Source organism: Mobula birostris, chromosome 14, assembly GCF_030028105.1.
Source record: "Mobula birostris isolate sMobBir1 chromosome 14, sMobBir1.hap1, whole genome shotgun sequence".
In the NCBI taxonomy this organism is placed as follows: domain Eukaryota; kingdom Metazoa; phylum Chordata; class Chondrichthyes; order Myliobatiformes; family Myliobatidae; genus Mobula; species Mobula birostris.
In genome coordinates this window covers 20,568,783-20,589,505 of record NC_092383.1, presented here as the reverse complement: position 1 = coordinate 20,589,505, position 20,723 = coordinate 20,568,783, and the positions used below count along the sequence as shown (strand labels likewise).

The following is a 20,723-nucleotide window of genomic DNA, read 5'->3' as shown; positions in this document are numbered from 1 at the left end:
TGCTGCCAATGTAATTTCTCAATTCACAAACAAAATAGACATTGGCCTTAATATACAGAAGTTGGCTTTATCATCACATCAATTTTATACAAAGTTAACCACTGACTACAATCTCTATATCATTAAGGATATACAAACTGATACATTTCCTGCAATTTGATGTACATAGGAACTGCATTAATCCAGAAAATGAAATGGAATCTTGATTTGAGAGAACTGTTCATCGGATCACAATATGAAACTAATTAAATTTATTATTGGAATTTTCAATATGTTTTCCCTCTTAAAAGGAGCTGTTCCACTTGGTACAGGTGACTGCAGTGTTATTTTGGTTTTTATCCTGTGTGGATGTGCAAAACTGACCCTATCCCCTTCTTTTTGTGCATGGAGCATTTCACAGACAAACACTTTAGGACACTTAAATCTAGCCTCAGCCTTGACTAACTGTGAACTTACTAAAAAAAAAACTCACAAGTTTCTCATTCGCTGCTGTTGATTAATACCATTATATTAGCATTTATAATGATTGTTTTAAAATAGATGGTTAATCTTTGTTCACTAGAATTGATGAAAACTGGGACAGAAAATAATTGTTGTGAAGTACCCAACTGTATTAACTTTTTTTGGTGTTTGGTTTAGATTTCCACTTGATGGGAAACAGCTCCAACGTATGAAAATGGAAAATGCTTTGCACAACAATCGTAATTATCTTTTTCAAAATGCAAAGACATATTTTGATTTAACTGCAGACAAAAATGGACTTTGGATAATCTATGCTTCTAGTAATGATGAAAACATCATTGTTGGCCAAATTGAAATTAGTGAAAAATCATTTGAGATTGTTCATACTATTAACACCACTTACCCCAAATCAAAGGCTGGGAATGCATTCATTGCACGTGGGATCCTCTACCTCACTGATACCAATGACTCCAAAATAGCTTTTGCATATGATTTGTTGAAAGAGAAGCAAATTGATTTAAGTTTTGATTTAAGATCATCAAATGAAATGCTTACAATGATATCCTATGACCCACATGATCATCATTTACATACATGGGAAAATGGCTGTTTAAAGAAATATGGTTTACAATTTTTACCAGATGAATAAATGCGGAGGACAGCAATATCTCATGAACGTGCAGCTGGTGCAGCTACTAATTTGCGATGCTCACAAGACAATCTTCTCTAATGCCATGTAGATAAAACTTTAATATTTTGACACTTGCAAAAATTATCTAATATTTTAAATATGTCATGCAACTTCTATGATGGATTGCTAAATGCTTTCTTTTCCACAAGATGTTAGAGGTTTACTTGGTATCAAACTGGTTCACATGTAACATCAAAATAGATAGAGGTTACATTTCTACTGTAGTTTAAGTGCCACATTTGTCAAGGTAGCTGCCCCTTAGCAGTGGCACCAGCATTGCAGACCATTACCCACCATGTAATACATCCTATGGAGATTGCCATCACTTACGTCAAATTTGCTATTTTAAAACAGTTTAGGGATCCTTCATTTCTAGTTTGGAGAATTCAAAAAAAAGTGACATGAATACAGACATTCTTGGATTGGTAGCTACAATAACTGAATATACATACTTTGTGTAGCTCAGTAATTTTTCCTCTATATTTATTCATCAGGTATTTCATTGCCGATGAGGTTAAGTCTGATTCTGAATATAAACAATCTAAATCTTAAAAAAACTCCTTGTGCCTCAGTTTGAGTAAGTGGTTGCTGTATAATTATTCTTGAACATTCTGCAAATATGTAAAAGGTACACGTATCTATGGCAAATATAACTAAATGTGCAGTACAACACAGCATTTAAATTTGAGACTTGCAATAATTTAGATATTGCACAATAACACAAATTGCCATTAGTTCTTAATATTGACCATTCAAGCAGAGTACTGAAAATGCATTATTTTAAGAATTTCAGCAATGTGGACATTGTTAAGTGTGTTTTTTACACCTTGTTAAAATGTTTTGTAATGCAACATTGTGGTAAATGCCATTTATATTAGTGGCTAATAAAAAGTGAAGCAGAACAAATTTCAGTTAATATAATTTAACATTCCAGCTGCATGACGCTGTTCGGCGGGTAGTAATGCTTTTTAATTCTACATATTTTTCTTAAAACGATCTTTAAAATGGTAATTATGTTGATGTACAGTACTGTAGATATATACACACATTCTTAATTATGATAAATAATTACAATAAACTACGATCATTCCTTTAGGTTTTTTGTAACATGGGGAATGCAAGACTAAAATTTCAGTACTATAGATGTGCAGGATTGCTATTTCATACAACGCTTCCACGGTGTGCAGAACAGTTGGGCTATCTCTGTCTATCACTTCTCAAATCCAAGAAAGATCTTTGAACTGTTTTATTTTTTTAAAAAAAGAGTTGGGTTTTAATGAATTATAACAGGGTCCAACTACCAAGTGAAACTGATCTTAGTTTTGGTCAAGAACAGAGGGCCCGGAGCAGCCATGTTGTGACTTACAGCAAGTGCTTTGGTAATTATGCAGCTCTTGGTAATTATGATGTAACAGGAGAAACGTTAATGACAGATGGCTCTTGATATTATATCTGAAAGTTGTGAATAGGAAGATTAGCGCTGATAATCCCACAGTTTGGGAAGTTTTTGTTTTTCTGTGCTTTCACTATTCACAGTACTTAAAAAAAATAAGGTGGGACAACGGTCACAACTTCATAAGTTACAATTCTGGTGCCATTTTTCAGAGATAATATATTAACCACAGATTCACATATACTGGTTACTTTCTACTAATACAACAAAGATGATATACCAGACAGTTAGCTACACACATTAAAAATTTATTCAACTTACAAAGACTGGGACGCACAACTATTTTAGGTATAGGTCAAAGCGCTAGATGTAAAGTCCATATCTTGCTCAGTCCACAAAGAAATGCAATGAATTTGTTCCAGAGTACAGACAAAATATGAGAAGACACTGTGTCAAAATACTGTCTCATGGTCCTCAGGATTTACTTATGTTTAGCAAGATGTACATACAAGGAAACAAACATACAATAAATTAAAAAGTATATTACAGACAAAATAGAAGACCTTACACAGCTCTTGATTGCATGTTACCTTAATTCACAGAATAAGTTAAATGTTCAGAATATTACATAAAGTGTTGGGCCAGTTAAGCCAGACATTCATCCAAGGAAATCCAATCTTTTACACATTATAGGATTCTTCCATTTTAAATACAAATGTTTTCATATCATAATTTATATTATAGTGCAATGTTCAGATTTAATGTATAAACCAACAATAACACTAATTTAAAATGAACAAAAATACCATCTGGTTTCTTTGCTTTTCAAGTATAGATATATAATGCCATTAGACTACACTACACAATAATATGATGAATAGTTTGTAATAAGTACAACAGTCTCAGTAGATTTAAGTGTGCAATAAGGGCATTAAGTGAGTCATTCAATACATTTAACTTGAGTGTTTAAATTAAAAAGAAATCTCTAAACTGTCAAATTAACCTGTACATCCAAATGATGGTGGTCCCATTTTTGCATTGCATCCTATAGTTAAGACCATTAATCTGCTACTGCGTTATTATTGAAAATACTTTCAAAAGAGAAAATGATGAATTTAAATTCTAGAAATCAACTCACACCATCATCACATGTGGGATTTCCCAATTCATTATTACATAGTTTTCCTCAGTGCTGATGGATTTTAGCTATGGGCACATACTTTTAATGTCCATTCACTTACAATACACCAAAAGATTCTGCATTGTGTTCACAGTGCATTATCAACAACCTGCAACTGCATTGCTTTTAAAAGTAATAATACAGTACATGCATGTCTGTACTATGGGTTTATAATATGGATTCTTAAGCCTTTACATCACAAAGCCACACTATACTTCTTCAAATTACTTTCTTCATACATGTTTCAAGACTTCCATGATCCAATGCTACTAAAACTGTTCTGCAGAGAGCTGAAACTAGGATCTCTTTTCCATTCATAACAAAGCACGCTCTAACAGCTTGTGTATTCCCACACTATATGGGAGTTGCCCATGTTTTATAGTAGCCAAACAGAAGAAGCCCAGTAAACTACAAGTTGTCAAATATTCCACTTGGGATATTTAAATAATCTGGCAAAACTCGTGTCTTCAAAGTTCCATCTGCTCCACACGAAAAGATACGATTGTCTGGCCGGATTTCCAGCTGTACAATTCCTGCACCAATATTGCGAAAGATTGACTGTTTGGCATGTTCGTTAGTAAATGAATGAATTAATCCATGGCTTGTTAACCTCCATACCTGAAAACAAATATGCAAATATCAGAGCATTAATAATACTCTGAAATTTATGTCAATTATTGTTACTTCAATATCTATTGAATATGTCCATTTAGTCAGTTTCCTTGATATTTAAAATTAGGCCAAAATATTATCTAAAATACTGTACACCAAGATTAGTAGTAGTAGTCATACTTTTACTAGATTGCTGCTTAGACTAACAACACACATAAAAGTTGCTGGTGAACAGAGCAGGCCAGGTAGCATCTCTAGGAAGAGGTGCAGTCGATGTTTCAGGCCGAGACCCTTCGTCAGGACTAACTGAAGGAAGAGTGAGTAAGGGATTTGAAAGTTGGAGGGGGAGGGGGAGATCCAAAATGATAGGAGAAGACAGGAGGGGGAGGGATGGAGCCAAGAGCTGGACAGGTGATAGGCAAAAGGGATATGAGAGGATCATGGGACATGAGGTCCAGGAAGAAAGACGGGGGGGGGGGACCCAGAGGATGGGCAAGAGGTATATTCAGAGGGACAGAGGGAGAAAAAGGAGAATGAGAGAAAGAATGTGTGTATAAAAATAAGTAACAGATGGGGTACGAGGGGGAGGTGGGGCATTAGCGGAAGTTAGAGAAGTCGATGTTCATGCCATCAGGTTGGAGGCTACCCAGACGGAATATAAGGTGTTGTTCCTCCAACCTGAGTGTGGCTTCATCTTGACAGTAGAGGAGGCCATGGATAGACATGTCAGAATGGGATGTGGAATTAAAATGTGTGGCCACTGGGAGATCCTGCTTTCTCTGACAGACAGAGCGTAGATGTTCAGCAAAGCGGTCTCCCAGTCTGTGTCGGGTCTCGCCAATATATAAAAGGCCACGTCAGGAGCACCGGACGCAGTATATCACCCCAGTCGACTCACAGGTGAAGTGTTGCCTCACCTGGAAGGACTGTTTGGGGCCCTGAACGGTGGTAAGGGAGGAAGTGTAAGGGCATGTGTAGCACTTGTTTCGCTTACACGGATAAGTGCCAGGAGGGAGATCAGTGGGGAGGGATGGGGGGAGACGAATGGACAAGGGAGTTGCGTAGGGAGCGATCCCTGCAGAATGCGGGGGGGGGGGGGGGAGGGAAAGATGTGCTTAGTGGTGGGATCCCGTTGGAGGTGGCGGAAGTTATGGAGAATAATATGTTGGACCCGGAGGCTGGTGGGGTGGTAGGTGAGGACCAGGGGAACCCTATTCCTAGTGGGGTGGCAGGAGGATGGAGTGAGAGCAGATGTACGTGAAATGGGGGAGATGCGTTTAAGAGCAGAGTTGATAGTGGAGGAAGGGAAGCCCCTTTCTTTAAAAAAGGAAGACATCTCCCTCGTCCTAGAATGAAAAGCCTCATCCTGAGAGCAGATGCGGCGGAGACGGAGGAATTGCAAGAAGGGGATGGCGTTTTTGCAAGAGACAGGGTGAGAAGAGGAATAGTCCAGATAGCTGTGAGGGTCAGTAGGCTTATAGTAGACATCAGTGGATAAGCTGTCTCCAGAGACAGAGACAGAAAGATCTAGAAAGGGGAGGGAGGTGTCGGAAATGGACCAGGTAAACTTGAGGGCAGGGTGAAAGTTGGAGGCAAAGTTAATAAAGTCAACGAGTTCTGCATGCGTGCAGGAAGCAGCGCCAATGCAGTCGTCGATGTAGCGAAGGAAAAGTGGGGGACAGATACCAGAATAGGCACGGAACATAGATTGTTCCACAAAGCCAACAAAACGGCAGGCATAGCTAGGACCCATACGGGTGCCCATAGCTACACCTTTAGTTTGGAGGAAGTGGGAGGAGCCAAAGGAGAAATTATTAAGAGTAAGTGTGTTGCTTGAATTTCCAGCATCTGCAGAATTCCTGTTGTTTGCTGCTTAGACTGATTTTTTTTTTTAAAAAGTTTAGTCAAAGTGTTTTCTAAAACTTCATTATATTTCTACAGAAGTGCCATGCATCAATAGCAAACGAGCCTTTCTCTGTTGAGGGGCATTAGGTGTGTTAACAGTGACATCTCAGGAGATGGACAGAGACTGAAGCAAAATGAACAGTGAAATGGAACAGAGTGCTAATTAAAGGGCAAGGGACATGGTCAGTTACCAACCTCACTGCTCTGGATAAAAAAAATAATTGGGAGCAGGCAGAATTTGAGAAAGGAAATTGGTAAAGGCATCAGTATCAAAGAACAAGTTTCACTGCAGGGCCTCAAGGAGAGTGCCATTAGCAGCCAACTTCAGGATGTCCTAATTTTGTTTTCTTTCATAATCATTTTGTAGCTACACAGGACCTTTAACCAAAACAAAACTTCATCCCAGAACAGTCTCAGATCTAACCTATTAATTGTGTCTTAAAACACGAGTGGTGTACATTCCTTTGTACTGTCAATATCTATTCTCAAAAAAAAAGTCCTTGGCAATAAATGAAAGCTAAACAAAATTTGAGGTGCAAATCAAGAACACAAGCTTGCTAGTTTTCAAACATGATTTAAAAAAAAAAAAATACTCCTGGATAGGTACATGGAGCTCAGAAAAATAGAGGGCTATGGGTAACCCTAGGTAATTTCTAAGGTAAGGACATGTTTGGCACAGCTTTGTGGGCTTAAGGGCCTGTATTGTGCTGTAGGTTTTCTACGTTTCTATAATTAATTGGCACCTTTAAAATAACTTGTTAGTACAGTATAGTTATTAAGTATATGAATATATTAAAATGAACTAAGTATAGGATGCTAAATTATTATGACACAATGTGAACAATATGCAAGAGCCTTCTATTTTTCTAATTTTGTAGCTACAACATTGAAATTACAGGCAGCTGTAATAAATAAAAAGGCAGTGACAGCAGTGGAAAATCCAGAGGCTGAAATTCTAGTAGTAATGCTCAGAATACATGCTTTCCTTTGCTGACATCATCTAATACATGAGTAAATTTGGACTTTTATTAATGGAGTGTTCATTTGTTCATTATGTGCCATGCCATATGATGTGGGCAACCACGACCTTTTGACCAAGATTGTTCTTTGTTTGCCATTGATTTCTTCTGGGCAGTGCCTTTACAAAAGGGGTGACCCCAACCCTTATCAGTACTCTTCAGAGATTGTCTGCCTGGGGTCAGTGGCTGCATAACTGGGACTTGTGATATGCACCAGCTGCTTGCATGGCTTCACGTGACCCTGATTGGGAAGCCCAAGCAGATGCTATGCCTTGCCCAAGGGTGACTGAAGGCTAGTGGAAAGAAATAGCGCCTTACACCTCCTTTGGTAGATACATTTCTCTACCCTGCTAACCGTGTAGTGGGCCATATCAGTTGATTGCTTTATTATATTCAAAATCCAGATCAAAACTTAAAATCTCCCTGATGGTGGATTTCAGTAAGTACCTTATACTTTGTCGCCAAACAATTGACAAGTAACGCATTTAATTAGGGATTGAAGCAAAGGTCTTTGTCAAGACAGCCTTTAATGAAAGTTTCTGCAGAAAGAGCCTTACCTTCATATTCCCCTCTGCCGATCCTGTAATGAAATAATCTTCTGAGAAGTCCAAAGCAAGTGCCTTAATAGCAGAATCATGTGCCTGAAATGTGTGTAACAACTGTCTCTGCCTTATGTCAAAAATGCAGACAAAGCCCTTCCTGCCCCCAGAGATAAGAAGTTGCTGCTTTGGTGCATACTGAAGCACTGTGGCACCATTTTCATGGCAGACAAAGCCTAAGAGGAATTGAAGGAAAATATTGAAAAAAAACTTTAGTCTTCAGAATTATGGTTAACATACTAAGTTACTCATGTATGAATATACAAGAACTATATTAAGTTTTATTTTGATAACATTGTGCTGACTTCCTACCTATTAATATATGGATTGTCAATCTAGTTCACCATATAAAAATACAGGACCAAGTGAATGAACTTCGTGCAATATTTTTATACATTTATAGTGCATGCTCCTTGTGCATCTGCAGAAATCTGTGTCCCTTTGATGCACATAAAACTGGTCAATAGGCGTTGCATTACCACATTTGGGAACAGAAATGCCAAGCGCCTTCTGAGAATCTAAAAAGGCTTTGTAACTCACCAATAATTACAAACACTAAAAAAAACAAGGGACAGGCCCAAAGTGAATGCAAGGGAAGCCCATGCCTGCAGTATATCTGCAGACAAGTGATGGTTCAGTAATGACTCCAAGGGTAGATCTGCCAAAGTACTATTCCTTTCATTACAGCAGCACATATGTGCTCAGTGGTAGTTGATGTGGCAGTCCCTTTCAATAGCTGATGTCATTAGTAAGTACGTGTTGCATCAGGTAATACACAACAGTACAACACAAGAACAGGCCCCCTAGTCCATCATGTCTGTACCGACTACGATGCCAATCTAACTAGTCCTACCTGTCTGTGCATGGTCTGTTTCCCTCAATCCTCTGTCTGCCCAAATGCCTCTCAAATGTTGCAACAGTTTCTGCTTTGTATATCTCCTTGAGACTTTCCACCTCTCACCTTAAACCTATGCTTTCTATTATTTGACATTTCCATGCTGGAAATAAAGATTCTGACCATCTATCCTATTTATACTTCTTATAGCTTTACAAACTTCCATCATGTCATCCCTCAGCCTCTGATGGTCCACAGAAAATAATTCAACCTCTCCTTGTAACCAATACACTCCAATCCAGACAACATCTAGGTTCTCCAAAGCCTTTACATCACAAAATAAATGCTAACATCGCATTTGCCTTCCTCACCACAGACCCAACCTGCAAATTAACCTTTAGGGAATCCTGCACAAGGACACCCAAATCCCTTTGCACCTCAGACTTTTGAATTTTCTCTCCATTTAGAAAATATTCTATGCCTTTATTTCTTCTACCAAATGCATGCCCATACACTTTCTGACACCGTATTCAATTTGTCACTTCTTGGCATATTCTCTTGATCTGTCCAAGTCTGTAGCCTCCCTACTTCCTCAAAACTACCTGCTCCTCTACCTATTTTCCTATCATCCGCAAACATGGCCACTAAGTCATCAATTCTGCTATCTAAATCATTGACGTATAACATAAAAAGCAGTCCCAACACAGACCCATGTGGAACACCACTAGTTTCTGGCAGCTAACTAGAAAAGGTTCTGTCTTTTCCCCACTCTTTGCCGCCTGCCAATCAGCCACTGCTTCATCCATGTTGGTATCTTTCCTGTAATAACCTGGGCTCTTGTTAAGCAGACTCACGCGTGGCAAAGGCCTCTTGAAAATCCAAGTACACAACATCCACCAATGCTCCTTTATTTATCCTGCTTGTTATTTCTTCAAAAAAATTCCCACAGGCAAGATTTTCCTTTAAGCAAACCATGCTGACTTGTATCATGTGTCTCCAAGTACCCCGAAACCACATCCTTAACAATCAACTCCAACATCTTCCCAACCATCATCCAGCCTCAGTTTTCAACGCTCAGGGTATGTGAATATTATCACAGGTTTCCCTTCATTGTAACCATCGTATACTATGTACATCAGAATTATACATTGTGATTTCTGTGTCATAGTATACTAAAACAGAGTAAAGTTCAGTTTCTTCTAATAAATTTACAACATAACTATAGCAGATTTCTATGAAATTAATTCTATAAAAAGTGTTCTTATAGAATTAATTTTTAAAATCACCAACAAGCATTATAAAGGTTACAAACAATGATCGTACCATGCACAAGGCTGTTATGTGGAGAAATTAGTGTATCCCAAAGGCAAACATTTCTGTAAAGAGAAATAGAAATATCACTTAATAACTTTTCTAACATTCATTTTATGTTAATATTCAGCAGTTCTATCCTTGTGGAAAATATGGATGTCAGCGATTAATATACCCAAATAAAGGGTATACTGTTTCCATTCTTGGTCTCTCCTACTAACTGTACCAAGCTGTAAGATTTGTTTGTGAAACTTATGCCAGTATAGTTGCTGAAGGTCCCTCATTCCACAACACCCTTTTGTTGTGTCTTATAGAATAAGAGGGGGCAGAAAATGCTCATCTCATACACTCTGCAGAAGATCTTTCTTCACAAGGCACCACAAAGGATTCAATAAAGAGTAAATACATTTAGATCAGAGGTGAATTGTAGTTGTGCTCTTAAAGAATAGTTTTACGATTTGCAACATTTAGTTAAGGGACAAATAAATAATATTGATTATATAAACAAAATATGCCAACACTTAAACTGAGGAGGAAAAGCATTCTAGAGAAACTTTAGAAAATGACCTCTTACTACTGCTTAGAAAACTCACTCTTATTATTGTAATAGAGTTCATTGTACCTGTTGTCATTGGACTGGCCTGCAGTGGTTATGAGGCTCGAAGAAGTAACGAATGCAAAGTCACCAGCAGCTTTACTATGGCACTGCCAGCTCTGCAATTAAACAAAAAGCATTATAATATCACAAGATTCAAAATGTTTTTGTTCTTGATTACTCATAATTTCTCATGTACAAATTATACACACTTAATAATTAATAAAATTTCTTAAATACGACATTTACTATTTGACTGAAAAAAGACTACTCTATAATTCCCCTGAAGGGATTAAGAAATATCAAATCCATCTTTAGCAAGCCTATAATACCCAACAGGAAATTATTTATTCAACAAACAAAACAGGTGAATATTCTTAACAAGTCTCAAATTCACTTTTGCAACTTACAAGGTAAGGTTTGGGATTAGATCCAGTTTGGTTGACTTGCCAAAGGCTGAGAAACCCTTCACCATCTGCCACCCCCAACTGCAGATATAAAAAGACACACATTCATTAAAAAAACATTTTAGTCAAACTTTTACAAGAGTGTTTTTAGAGTAAAGAATAATGGGGCAAATCTTTCACTGCCAGCTTGCCCTTAGGCTACAGTTTGCTTGGTCTTGGATGTGGTCTTCCATTGGGAGCCTGGGTTTCACCACATCAGTGTGGTGCAGACAGCTACAGATTACCTCAATGCCAGCAGTAGCCTGCAATCACACAGTAGTTGAGAGAAAAGGTGAAACTCAATTCTCAGGCTCACCAGCTGTCAACGCAGGCCTGTCACTGAACTTTCAAGTACACCTTTACATCTAATAAACATTCAAATCCACTCATGGCCTCTTTGAAAATTAGTATCATTAACTTGTTTTTACAAGTTAAAGATCAACAAATAATTAAAATAGATGAGTTTATAATTAACCAAATTTAAAAATCTACTTCTTCGCAGCCAATTCTTCCCACTCATTTTAAAGAAACTACTGCAAGTACACTATATAATATGTCGGCTTTATGGACATAGTGTACATTTCGAGTCTCAGAATTGGGCAATTTACAGAGATCTGTGCTGCCTCACAGGATTATGAGAAACTGGCATTTGTCTGAGTGGAAGATTCTGCTGTTCGTTTAAGCACATGCTTGGGGTGGATTTTGGGACTTTGCTGTAACATGGGCAAGTCCTGGTGTAAGCAGTGGTGCTGAGATGGAAGATCTGCACCACTGAGTAGAATATGGAACAATGAAATAAATTAAAATGCACACTATTGTTTCAACATATAGAAACACTTCATCTAATAGGCTAGCCAAAATAACACGTTATTCAGAGTTTGTTGTGGAAGCATAATAGTTTTATATTTCAAGCAGCCCCTTCCCAACTAACGTTGGAAATTGCAACTAATGTGGTATTAATGTGTTTACAAAAAAAACTGGTTACAATATTGAATTTCCTTACCTCTAATTTCAAGATTTACAGCTGGATTAGTATGCACTCCCAGGACACCAAATGAAATTCTGTTCATTAATTTAATTACATTAATAATCATCTGCTCCTCTATAAAGATTCACTCCTCCCAGCTGATTTTCCTACAATTGCTGCATCAAGATTTGTAATTAGGAATATCAATCTTCTAAAATTTGAAATTTTCTCAAGGGCGGTTCAGCATCACATATTGCCTCTGAACCAAAAACTTCTGTACTATTCCAGGAATGAGGACACAATTTGGCCAAAATAAAAAAATCATCACTACTAAAATCAATAGCAGTTTATAAATGAGATGGTGAACAGAAGCACCACTTGTACCCTCTCAGGAAGGTATAAAAGACTTAAGTAATTTTGAGACATCTTATTTAAGGAAATTGCTATTCATCTTTCCTTTTCCCAATGACTACTGAACTTTTGATATCCTAATATTTCAAATACAATGGATTCCAGTTAATTGGGCCATTGGTTAATTGGAACAGCTACTTATTTGGGACAACTCTTTAAAAAAAACAAAACGAAAATTGAGCAGGTAGCCAAGATTCTCTTCATTATTTGGGACAGTATGCCGGTTAGTTGGGGTAGACAACTGTTTCCGAACATTTTCTAACTACTGTCAGTCGCTTGCATGTCGTGTGGCCATTATATACTATATTGCTTAGAGCAAGATTTTTAAATAGCGTCACTTGTGTGCTGCGTTCAAATTACAGTGATTTTTGTTACTGATAATTGGCGAGTAATAAACAGGAAGGGAATTCAGAACTATTTTACTCACCGTAGTTTTAAGCACCCAAAATGGCCAGGAGTGAAAATGAATCTATTTCACTACTTCAACAATTCGAAGGTACTGACAATCATCTTGAAGGTTGCAATTAAAATGAACATTTAGAGAATGCAGTTGTCGAAAGCACTATTTGAAGGCAATCCACTATCTGCACTTGGTGTATTGTAGTAGTTTTGGTAGTATTCTGATTTATTCTGCATTTTATTTAAATGCATAATTTGTTACTCAGTTAAATGGTAGTTTGTCTTTTTTAATGCCTTTTTAAATATTTTCATGAAACTTCAGCTAGTTGGGGCAACTGCTTAATTGAGCCAAAGTGTACTGGTCCTGACGCGTTCCAATTAACCAAATCCACTATACTCAGAATTATACAAGACACAGACAAGCACTTTATACCTACTATAGGTTTTTGAAATGCAAGTCAAATTCATGTCACATCATCCACTCAAATCTTTCTCCACAGTCGTCAGGGCATTATATAACTGGCAGCACAGTAGCACAGCAGTTAGTGCAGTGCTTTACAGCACCAGTGCATTTCAGTTCCCACCAGTCTGTAAGGAGCTTGTACGTTCTCCCCCTTAACTGCGTGAGTTTCCTCCCAGTGCTCCGATTTCCTCCTGCATTCCAAAGATGTATAGGTTACAGTTCCTACGTTGTGGATGCTAAGCAGGTGCCAGAAGCACATCCCTGGACTGTGTTGGGCATTGAAGCAAACAACACGTTCCACTATATATTTTGATATACACGTAACAAATAAAGCCAAATGTTTGTTTCTTTCTTTCTAAACCTTTTTAAAAATTTAAATTTACTGTTTCTTTCTTTCTTTGTAAAGAAGCATACCTATAGAAACCCTCTAATACTTTTGCTAACATACTAGGTGAAAAATTCAACTTTGGTCACTAGCACCAAATGCATGAATATACTGGCTGTGATTGAGGCCCTCTGTTAGTTGGTGTCAACCATGGATACTGTGTCCCAGCTGTCTACGTGATACGCAAGCCACAGCAGTATGATACGCAGATCAAGCTGTTGTTCATGTAGCAGGTTTTCCCTCTCCACACAGCTGATGGATCTATAGGAACGGCAGAGACTGATACAGTTTGGCACCAATGGCATTGCAGAAGTTACCACTCAGCGATGAACTCAATGTAGGACTGTCTTAGGGACTCCAGCTCTGGACTCTTCCTCCCCCCCCCCCCCCGGGTTTGCTCCCAAAGCCTTCCCCATGAGTGGGTATAGCCATAAGGCAGCAGAGGTTTGAGATCAGAGTTTTCCTTCTCCTAGATGAGCTGCCAACCACGGCTGTTGAATCCCATCTATCCGAAGCGACTGGTTTTAAGGCGCCAGTAACCCGCATTTTGCCCCTTTTCCTGTCAGTGGAAACTGTTCCCTGTTCCACCAGGCTTAGTAGCTAAGCCACATAAGGCAGCCAGGAGCTGGACATGGTTGGCAGAGGCCATTTGAGATGTACCCCTTTAGGCAGTAGGAGTTTATCCCTACTACCACACCTGACTATAACCACCTTAAGCTGCCTCTAATGTTAGTTTATTAGCTCTTCCACCACAATAATTATGAAACATACAGTTTGAAAAGCAACTCATTACGTTTGGATAAAATGTAAAAGTAATAAATATTCTACACTTGCATTCTAATAACTGGGGAAACCTTCTTCACAATTAAATTGGGTGGAATGGTTGAGAAAATGCCATTATTTCTGGAAAGACAACTCCTTAGTGCTTTATATTATAATCCAAAATAAATGTTAGGATGGTTATATTAAATACTGACCTTATTGCCTTGGGTATTAAAATAAAGTCGGGTAACCCTGGCATTGCCAGCTTGCCGGAAACATATAACCTGCTGCGGCCGATTCCATTCAAACATTCGCACACTTCCATCTTGTGCACCTGTAAGATCTGAATGGTACAAATTGAAAGTTGTCATCAATTCAGAGTAATTCATTTAAATGCATGTGAAAAAATCCTTTCTGCTTATCGTAATTTATTATTTGGTAAATTGGTTTTCTATTCATCTGTAATCAAAAAAACTGCATCCCCTTAAGTCCTAAAAATGATGATTTGCTCTACATCTTGTTTCAGATTGAGTAATCATCAACATTTAAAGAGATTAGTGTTAAACAAAACAGTACAATACAGAATAATATAGCACAGGTCTTTCAGCCCACAATGTTGCGCCAAACCTTTAGCCTACTCCACAATCAATCTAACTCTCCCCTCCTATACAGTTTATAAAACCCTCCATTTTTTTCATCCATGTTCCTATATAATACTCTCTTCAATGTTTCTAGTCGATGTGACTTTACCACCACCCCCGGCATTATAGCCCAGGCACTTAGTACTCCATAAACAACCACCCTCTTTCATTGCCCCTAAATTTTCCTCCACTCAATATAAAAGGATGTCCTCTGGTATTAGCCATTGCCACCCTGTGTTAAAGGTGCTGGCTGTCCATTCTAATAATGCCTCTTTTAAGCTAAAGCACCTCCATCAGATCGCCTTTCACCCTCCTTCTCTCCATAGAAAAAAAGCCCTAGCTCATTCAATGTTTCCTCATAAGACATGTTCTCTAATCCAGGCAGCATCCTGGTAAGTCTCATCTGCACTCTCTCCAATGCTCCCACATCTTTTCTATAAAGAAGCCACCAGAACTGAACACAATACTCTGACACACAAAATGTTGGAAGAACTCAATGGGTCAGACAGCATCTACGCAGAAGTGTGGTCAACATTTCAGGACTGGAAAAGATGGGGGCAGAAGCCAGAATGAGGGGGGAGTGGAAGGAGTACACACTGGCAGGTAACGAGTGAAAGCAGGTGAGAGAGTAGGTGAGTGAATGGAGGCGGGGGTGATAAAGTAAGAAGCTGGGAGGTCACTGTCCAAGTATAGTCTAACTAGAGCTGCAACATTACCACGTGGCTCTTGAACTCAATCTCCCGACTAATGAAGGCCAATAACATATTGCAGCTTCTTTATCACCCCATCACCTTGTGCAGCAACACTGAGGGATCTATAGCACCAGCAGGCACAGGAGGAGCTTCTTCCCTGAGGCTGTGACCCTGCTGAACCTCACATCACAGCGATAAGCAGTACTGCACCCATATTGGACTGTCTCAGTACTTTTATATTTGTGTGCTGTAGTACTTTTTACTTGCAGTTATTTTGTAAATAATACTATTCTTTGCATTTCTGGTTAGATGCTAACTGCATTTCATTGGCTTTGTATCTGTACTCGGCACAATGACAATAAAGTTGAATCTAATCTAATCTAATCTATAGACTTGGACCCCAAGATCTGTCTATTCCTCTACACTGCTAAGAATCCTACCATTAACCCTGTACTCTACCTTCAAATTTGATCTTCCAAAGTGTGTCAATTCACATTTTGCTGGAATGAACTCCATCTATGACTTCTCAGCCCAGTTCTGTTTGTATCCCATTGTAATCTACATCAACCTTCTACATTACCCACAATGTCACCAACCTTCGTGTTACCTGCAAACTTACTAACGCATCCTTCCATTTCCTCTCAAGAGTCATTTATAAAATTCACTAAGAGCAGGGGTCCTAGAACAGATTCCTTCAGAACACCACTAGTCATCTACCTCCAAAGTTAAATTTAAATTTATTCAATAATAAATTTATTATCGAAGTATATAAACATCACCATATACAACCCTAAGATTCATTTTCATATGAGCATTCACCGTAAATACAAAAAACACAATAGAATCAATGAAAGACCACATCCAACAGGGTGGATAAAATTCAATATGTAAAATGCAACAAACTGGAAATACAAGAAGAAAAAGAAAAAAATAATAATATATAAATAAGCAATAAATATTGAGAACATGAGATGAAAAGTCCTTGAAAGGGAGTCCACAGGTTGTGGGAACAGTTCAAGGATGCAGCGAGTGAAGTTATTTACTTTGATTCAAGAGCCTGATATTTGACAGATATAACTGTTCCTGAACCTGGTGATTTCAGTACTGAGCTAATGTATACATTAGCCAGTTTCATACCCAAACCAATTAGTTATGACCAAGAGCACTGGAGGCTTTGGAATTCTCTACATCAGAGGTTGGTGGCAATAGAATCTTCGAATATTTTTTGAAGTAGGTTTTGATAAGCACATGGGCAAAAGGTAACTCTGGGTAATAGGCAGAGTTGTGGTTATAAATAGGAGCTAAGTGCCCCAAAGGCCCTAATTAGTATGTTTGTGTATGAAGCTGGCTAGTGACTATGTGTGAGAGTGTCTATGGACAGTTTTACAGCTACAATGTCCTCACTGCTACCTAATTTATTACATCAATGCGATAAAATAGATCTTAAAAAACAGGATCTTCAAATCAAAACTGCTGATTCTGGAAATCTGATACAAAAACAGAAAGTGCTGGAAACACTCATTGCACAAGGCAGCATACAGTATATGGAATGCGAAAGAATTAACATTCATGGTCAAAGACCCTTCATTGCGTTTTTGACTTGTTCCACACATACTGCAGGAAAATCTTACAGTATCTTCCGTTTTTAAGTTAAAAACAGGACTTCCTGCACACCTATGTTTTTATATTTTGCAAATGAGTGAGCATTTGCACAAATATGGGTAGATACAGAGAAGAGAAAGAAAGAGTGAAAAAAAAAAATGAATTGTGACTAGAAAATCCTCATATTGCTCAGGAACATAATCTCAATCAACCAGACTTGCTTTCTTTGAGTGAAAGTTGGGTGGCTCATTAATTTTTACTTATTCATTAGGTCTTTGGGCAGATGGCAGGCAAGATATTCTGTTAGGTCTGAGGAACAGAACTTGTGTAATCTCATTTAAACACTCACAGTATCGGTGAGCTGGATGAGAAGTCATCCTCTTCACGTTATTCAAGTTTCTCTTTATGATCTACAATGATGAAAAATACATCAATAAATCAATAAATGCACATATTGTTTCAATGCAGTACATCAACTACAGCTGCTACTGCAGACAAATATCTTCGTATCAGCATTTCTAATTTACCACAATTTCTTGAAAATGGATTATTCCAATCTGTGAGTGCTGAACATAATTACAAACCCCATTTCCAGAAAAGTTGGGATATTTTCCAAAATGCAATAAAAACAAAAATCTGTGATATGTTAATTCACGTGAACCTTTATTTAACTGACAAAAGTACAAAGAAAAGATTTTCAATAGTTTTACTGACCAACTTAATTGTATTTTGTAAATATACACAAATTTAGAATTTGATGGATGCAACACACTCAACAAAAGTTGGAACAGAGTTAAAATAAGATTGAAAAGTGCACAGAATATTCAAGTAACACCGGTTTGGAAGACTCCACATTAAGCAGGCTAATTGGTAGCAGGTGAGGTATCACCATTGGGTATAAAAGTAGCGTCCATGAAAGGCTTAGTCTTTGCAAGCAAGGTTGGGTCGTGGCTCACCCCTTTGTGCCAAACTTTGTGAGAGAATTCTTAGTTCAAAAGGAACATTTCTCAATGCAAGATTGCAGAGAATTTAGGTCTTTCAACATCTACGGTACATAATATTGTGAAAAGGTTCAGAGAATTCAGAGACATCTCAGTGCGTAAAGGGCAAGGTCAGAAACCACTGTTGAATGCGCGTGATCTTCGAGCCCTCAGGCGGCACTGCCTAAGAAACCGTCATGCTACCGTAACAATTATAGCCACCTGGGCTCGGGAGTACTTCGGAAAATCATTGTCACTCAACACAATCCGTCGCTGCATCCAGAAATGCAACTTGAAACTGTATTACGCAAGGAGGAAGCCATACATCAACTCTATGCAGAAACGCCGGCGAGTTCTCTGGGCCTGAGCTCATCTCAGATGGCCTGAAAGACTGTGGAACCGTGTGCTGTGGTCAGTTGAGTCCATATTTCAGCTAGTTTTCGGAAAAAACGGGCGTCACGTTCTCCATGCCAAAGATGAAAATGACCATCCAGATTGTTATCAGCGAAAGGTGCAAAAGCCAGCATCTGTGATGGTATGGGGCTGCATCAGTGCCCACAGCATGGGTGAGTTGCATGTATGTGAAGGTACCATTGACTCTGAGGCGTATATTAGGATCTTAGAGAGACGTATGTTGCCATCAAGGCGACGTCTCTTCCCAGGACGTCCATCCTTATTTCAGCAGGACAATGCCAGATCACATTCTGCAGGGCTACAACAGCATGGCTTTGTAGACAGAGTGCGTGTGCTTGACTGGCCTGCTGCCAGTCCAGATCTATCTCCTATTGAAAATGTATGGCGCATCATGAAGAGGAGAATCAGACAACAGAGACCACGGACTGTTGAGCAGCTGAAGTCTTATACCAAGCAAGAATGGACAAAATTTCCAATTGCAAATCTACTACAATTAGTATCCTCAGTTTCAAAATGAATAAAAATTGTTATTAGAAGGAAAGGTGATGTAACACAATGGTAAACACGTCTCTGTCCCAATTTTTGTTGAGTGTGTTGCAGCCATCAAATTCTAAATTTGTGTATATTTACAAAATACAATTAAGTTGGTCAGTGAAACTATTGAAAATCTTTTCTTTGTACTTTTGTCAGTTAAATAAAGGTTCACATGAATTAACATATCACAGATTTTTGTCTTTATTGCATTTTGGAAAATATCCCAACTTTTCTGGAAATGGGGTTTTGTATAATTAACATCAAGGTGTCAGGCCTTGATGGTATACCTGGCAGTGTTCTGAAGACCTGTGCCAGCCAACTGGCAATGGTGTTCAAGAATACCTTCAATCTCTCACTGCTGCAGTCAGAGGTTCCCAACTGCTTCAAAAGGGTGACAATCATTCCAGAGCAGCGTGAACTGCTTCAACGACTATTGCCCAGTGGCACCCATACTGACTGTGATGATTTTTTTTTAAAAGGTTGGTCCTGGCTAGAATCAACTCCTGCCCAAGCAAGGACCTGGATCCACTGCAACTTGCCCATCACCACAATAGGTTTACAACAGATGCAATCTCATTGGCTCTCCTCTCGGTCTTGGATCACCTGGGACAACAGAAACACCTACAACAGGCTTTGTGGAACAATCTATGTTCCGTGCCTATTCTGGTATCTGTCCCCCACTTTACCTTCGTTACATCGACGACTGCACTGGCGCTGCTTCCTGCACGCATGCAGAGCTCGTTGACTTTATTAACTTTGCCTCCAACTTTCATCCTGCCCTCAAGTTTACCTGGTCCATTTCCGACACCTCCCTCCCCTTTCTAGATCTTTCTGTCTCTGTCTCTGGAGACAGCTTATCCACTGATGTCTACTATAAACCTACTGACTCTCACAGCTATCTGGACTATTCCTCTTCTCACCCTGTCTCTTGCAAAAACGCCATCCCCTTCTCGCAATTCCTCCGTCTCCGCCGCATCTGCTCTCAGGATGAGGCTTTTCATTCTAGGACGAGGAAGATGTCTTCCTTTTTTAAAGAAAGGGGCTTCCCTTCCTCCACTATCAACTTTGCTCTTAAACGCATCTCCCCCATTTCACGTACATCTGCTCTCACTCCATCCTCCTGCCACCCCACTAGGAATAGGGTTCCCCTGGTCCTCACCTACCACCCCACCAGCCTCCGGGTCCAACATATTATTCTCTGTAACTTCCGCCACCTCCAACGGGATCCCACCACTAAGCACATCTCCCCCCCCCCGCATTCCGCAGGGATTGCTCCCTAGGCGACTCCCTTGTCCATTTGTCCCCCCCATCCCTCCCCACTGATCTCCCTCCTGGCACTTATCCGTGTAAGCGGTACAAGTGCTGCACATGCCCTTACACTTCCTCCCTTACCACCATTCAGGGCCCCAAACAGTCCTTCCAGGT

At 39.0% G+C, this 20,723-nt stretch overlaps 2 protein-coding genes across 4 annotated transcripts in view; one reads left to right on the top strand and one right to left on the bottom strand.

Moving 5' to 3' along the window:
- The window catches only part of gldn (gliomedin), a 32,177-nt gene extending 29,888 nt beyond the window's left edge, over window positions 1–2,289 (top strand). The window contains exon 10 of the mRNA XM_072278194.1: window positions 640–2,289. Within this exon, the coding sequence (XP_072134295.1) occupies window positions 640–1,111 (472 nt within the window). The 3' untranslated portion in view covers window positions 1,112–2,289. The remainder of the gene's footprint in view (window positions 1–639) is intronic.
- A 549-nt stretch (window positions 2,290–2,838) lies between these two features.
- Window positions 2,839–20,723, bottom strand: part of dmxl2 (Dmx-like 2) — a 154,148-nt gene continuing 136,263 nt past the window's right edge. For 2 of the 3 annotated variants that reach the window (XM_072278191.1, XM_072278192.1), the window contains 7 exons: window positions 17,720–17,780; window positions 14,651–14,778; window positions 11,013–11,090; window positions 10,630–10,721; window positions 10,020–10,072; window positions 7,820–8,037; window positions 2,839–4,344 (listed from right to left, as the gene is read on the bottom strand). In XM_072278191.1, coding sequence (XP_072134292.1) covers window positions 4,135–4,344; window positions 7,820–8,037; window positions 10,020–10,072; window positions 10,630–10,721; window positions 11,013–11,090; window positions 14,651–14,778; window positions 17,720–17,780 — 840 coding nt within the window. In that variant the 3' untranslated portion in view covers window positions 2,839–4,134. Of the gene's footprint in view, window positions 4,345–7,819; window positions 8,038–10,019; window positions 10,073–10,629; window positions 10,722–11,012; window positions 11,091–11,113; window positions 13,480–14,650; window positions 14,779–17,719; window positions 17,781–20,723 lie in introns of those variants that run through there. The other variant, XM_072278193.1, reaches the window with a different exon arrangement.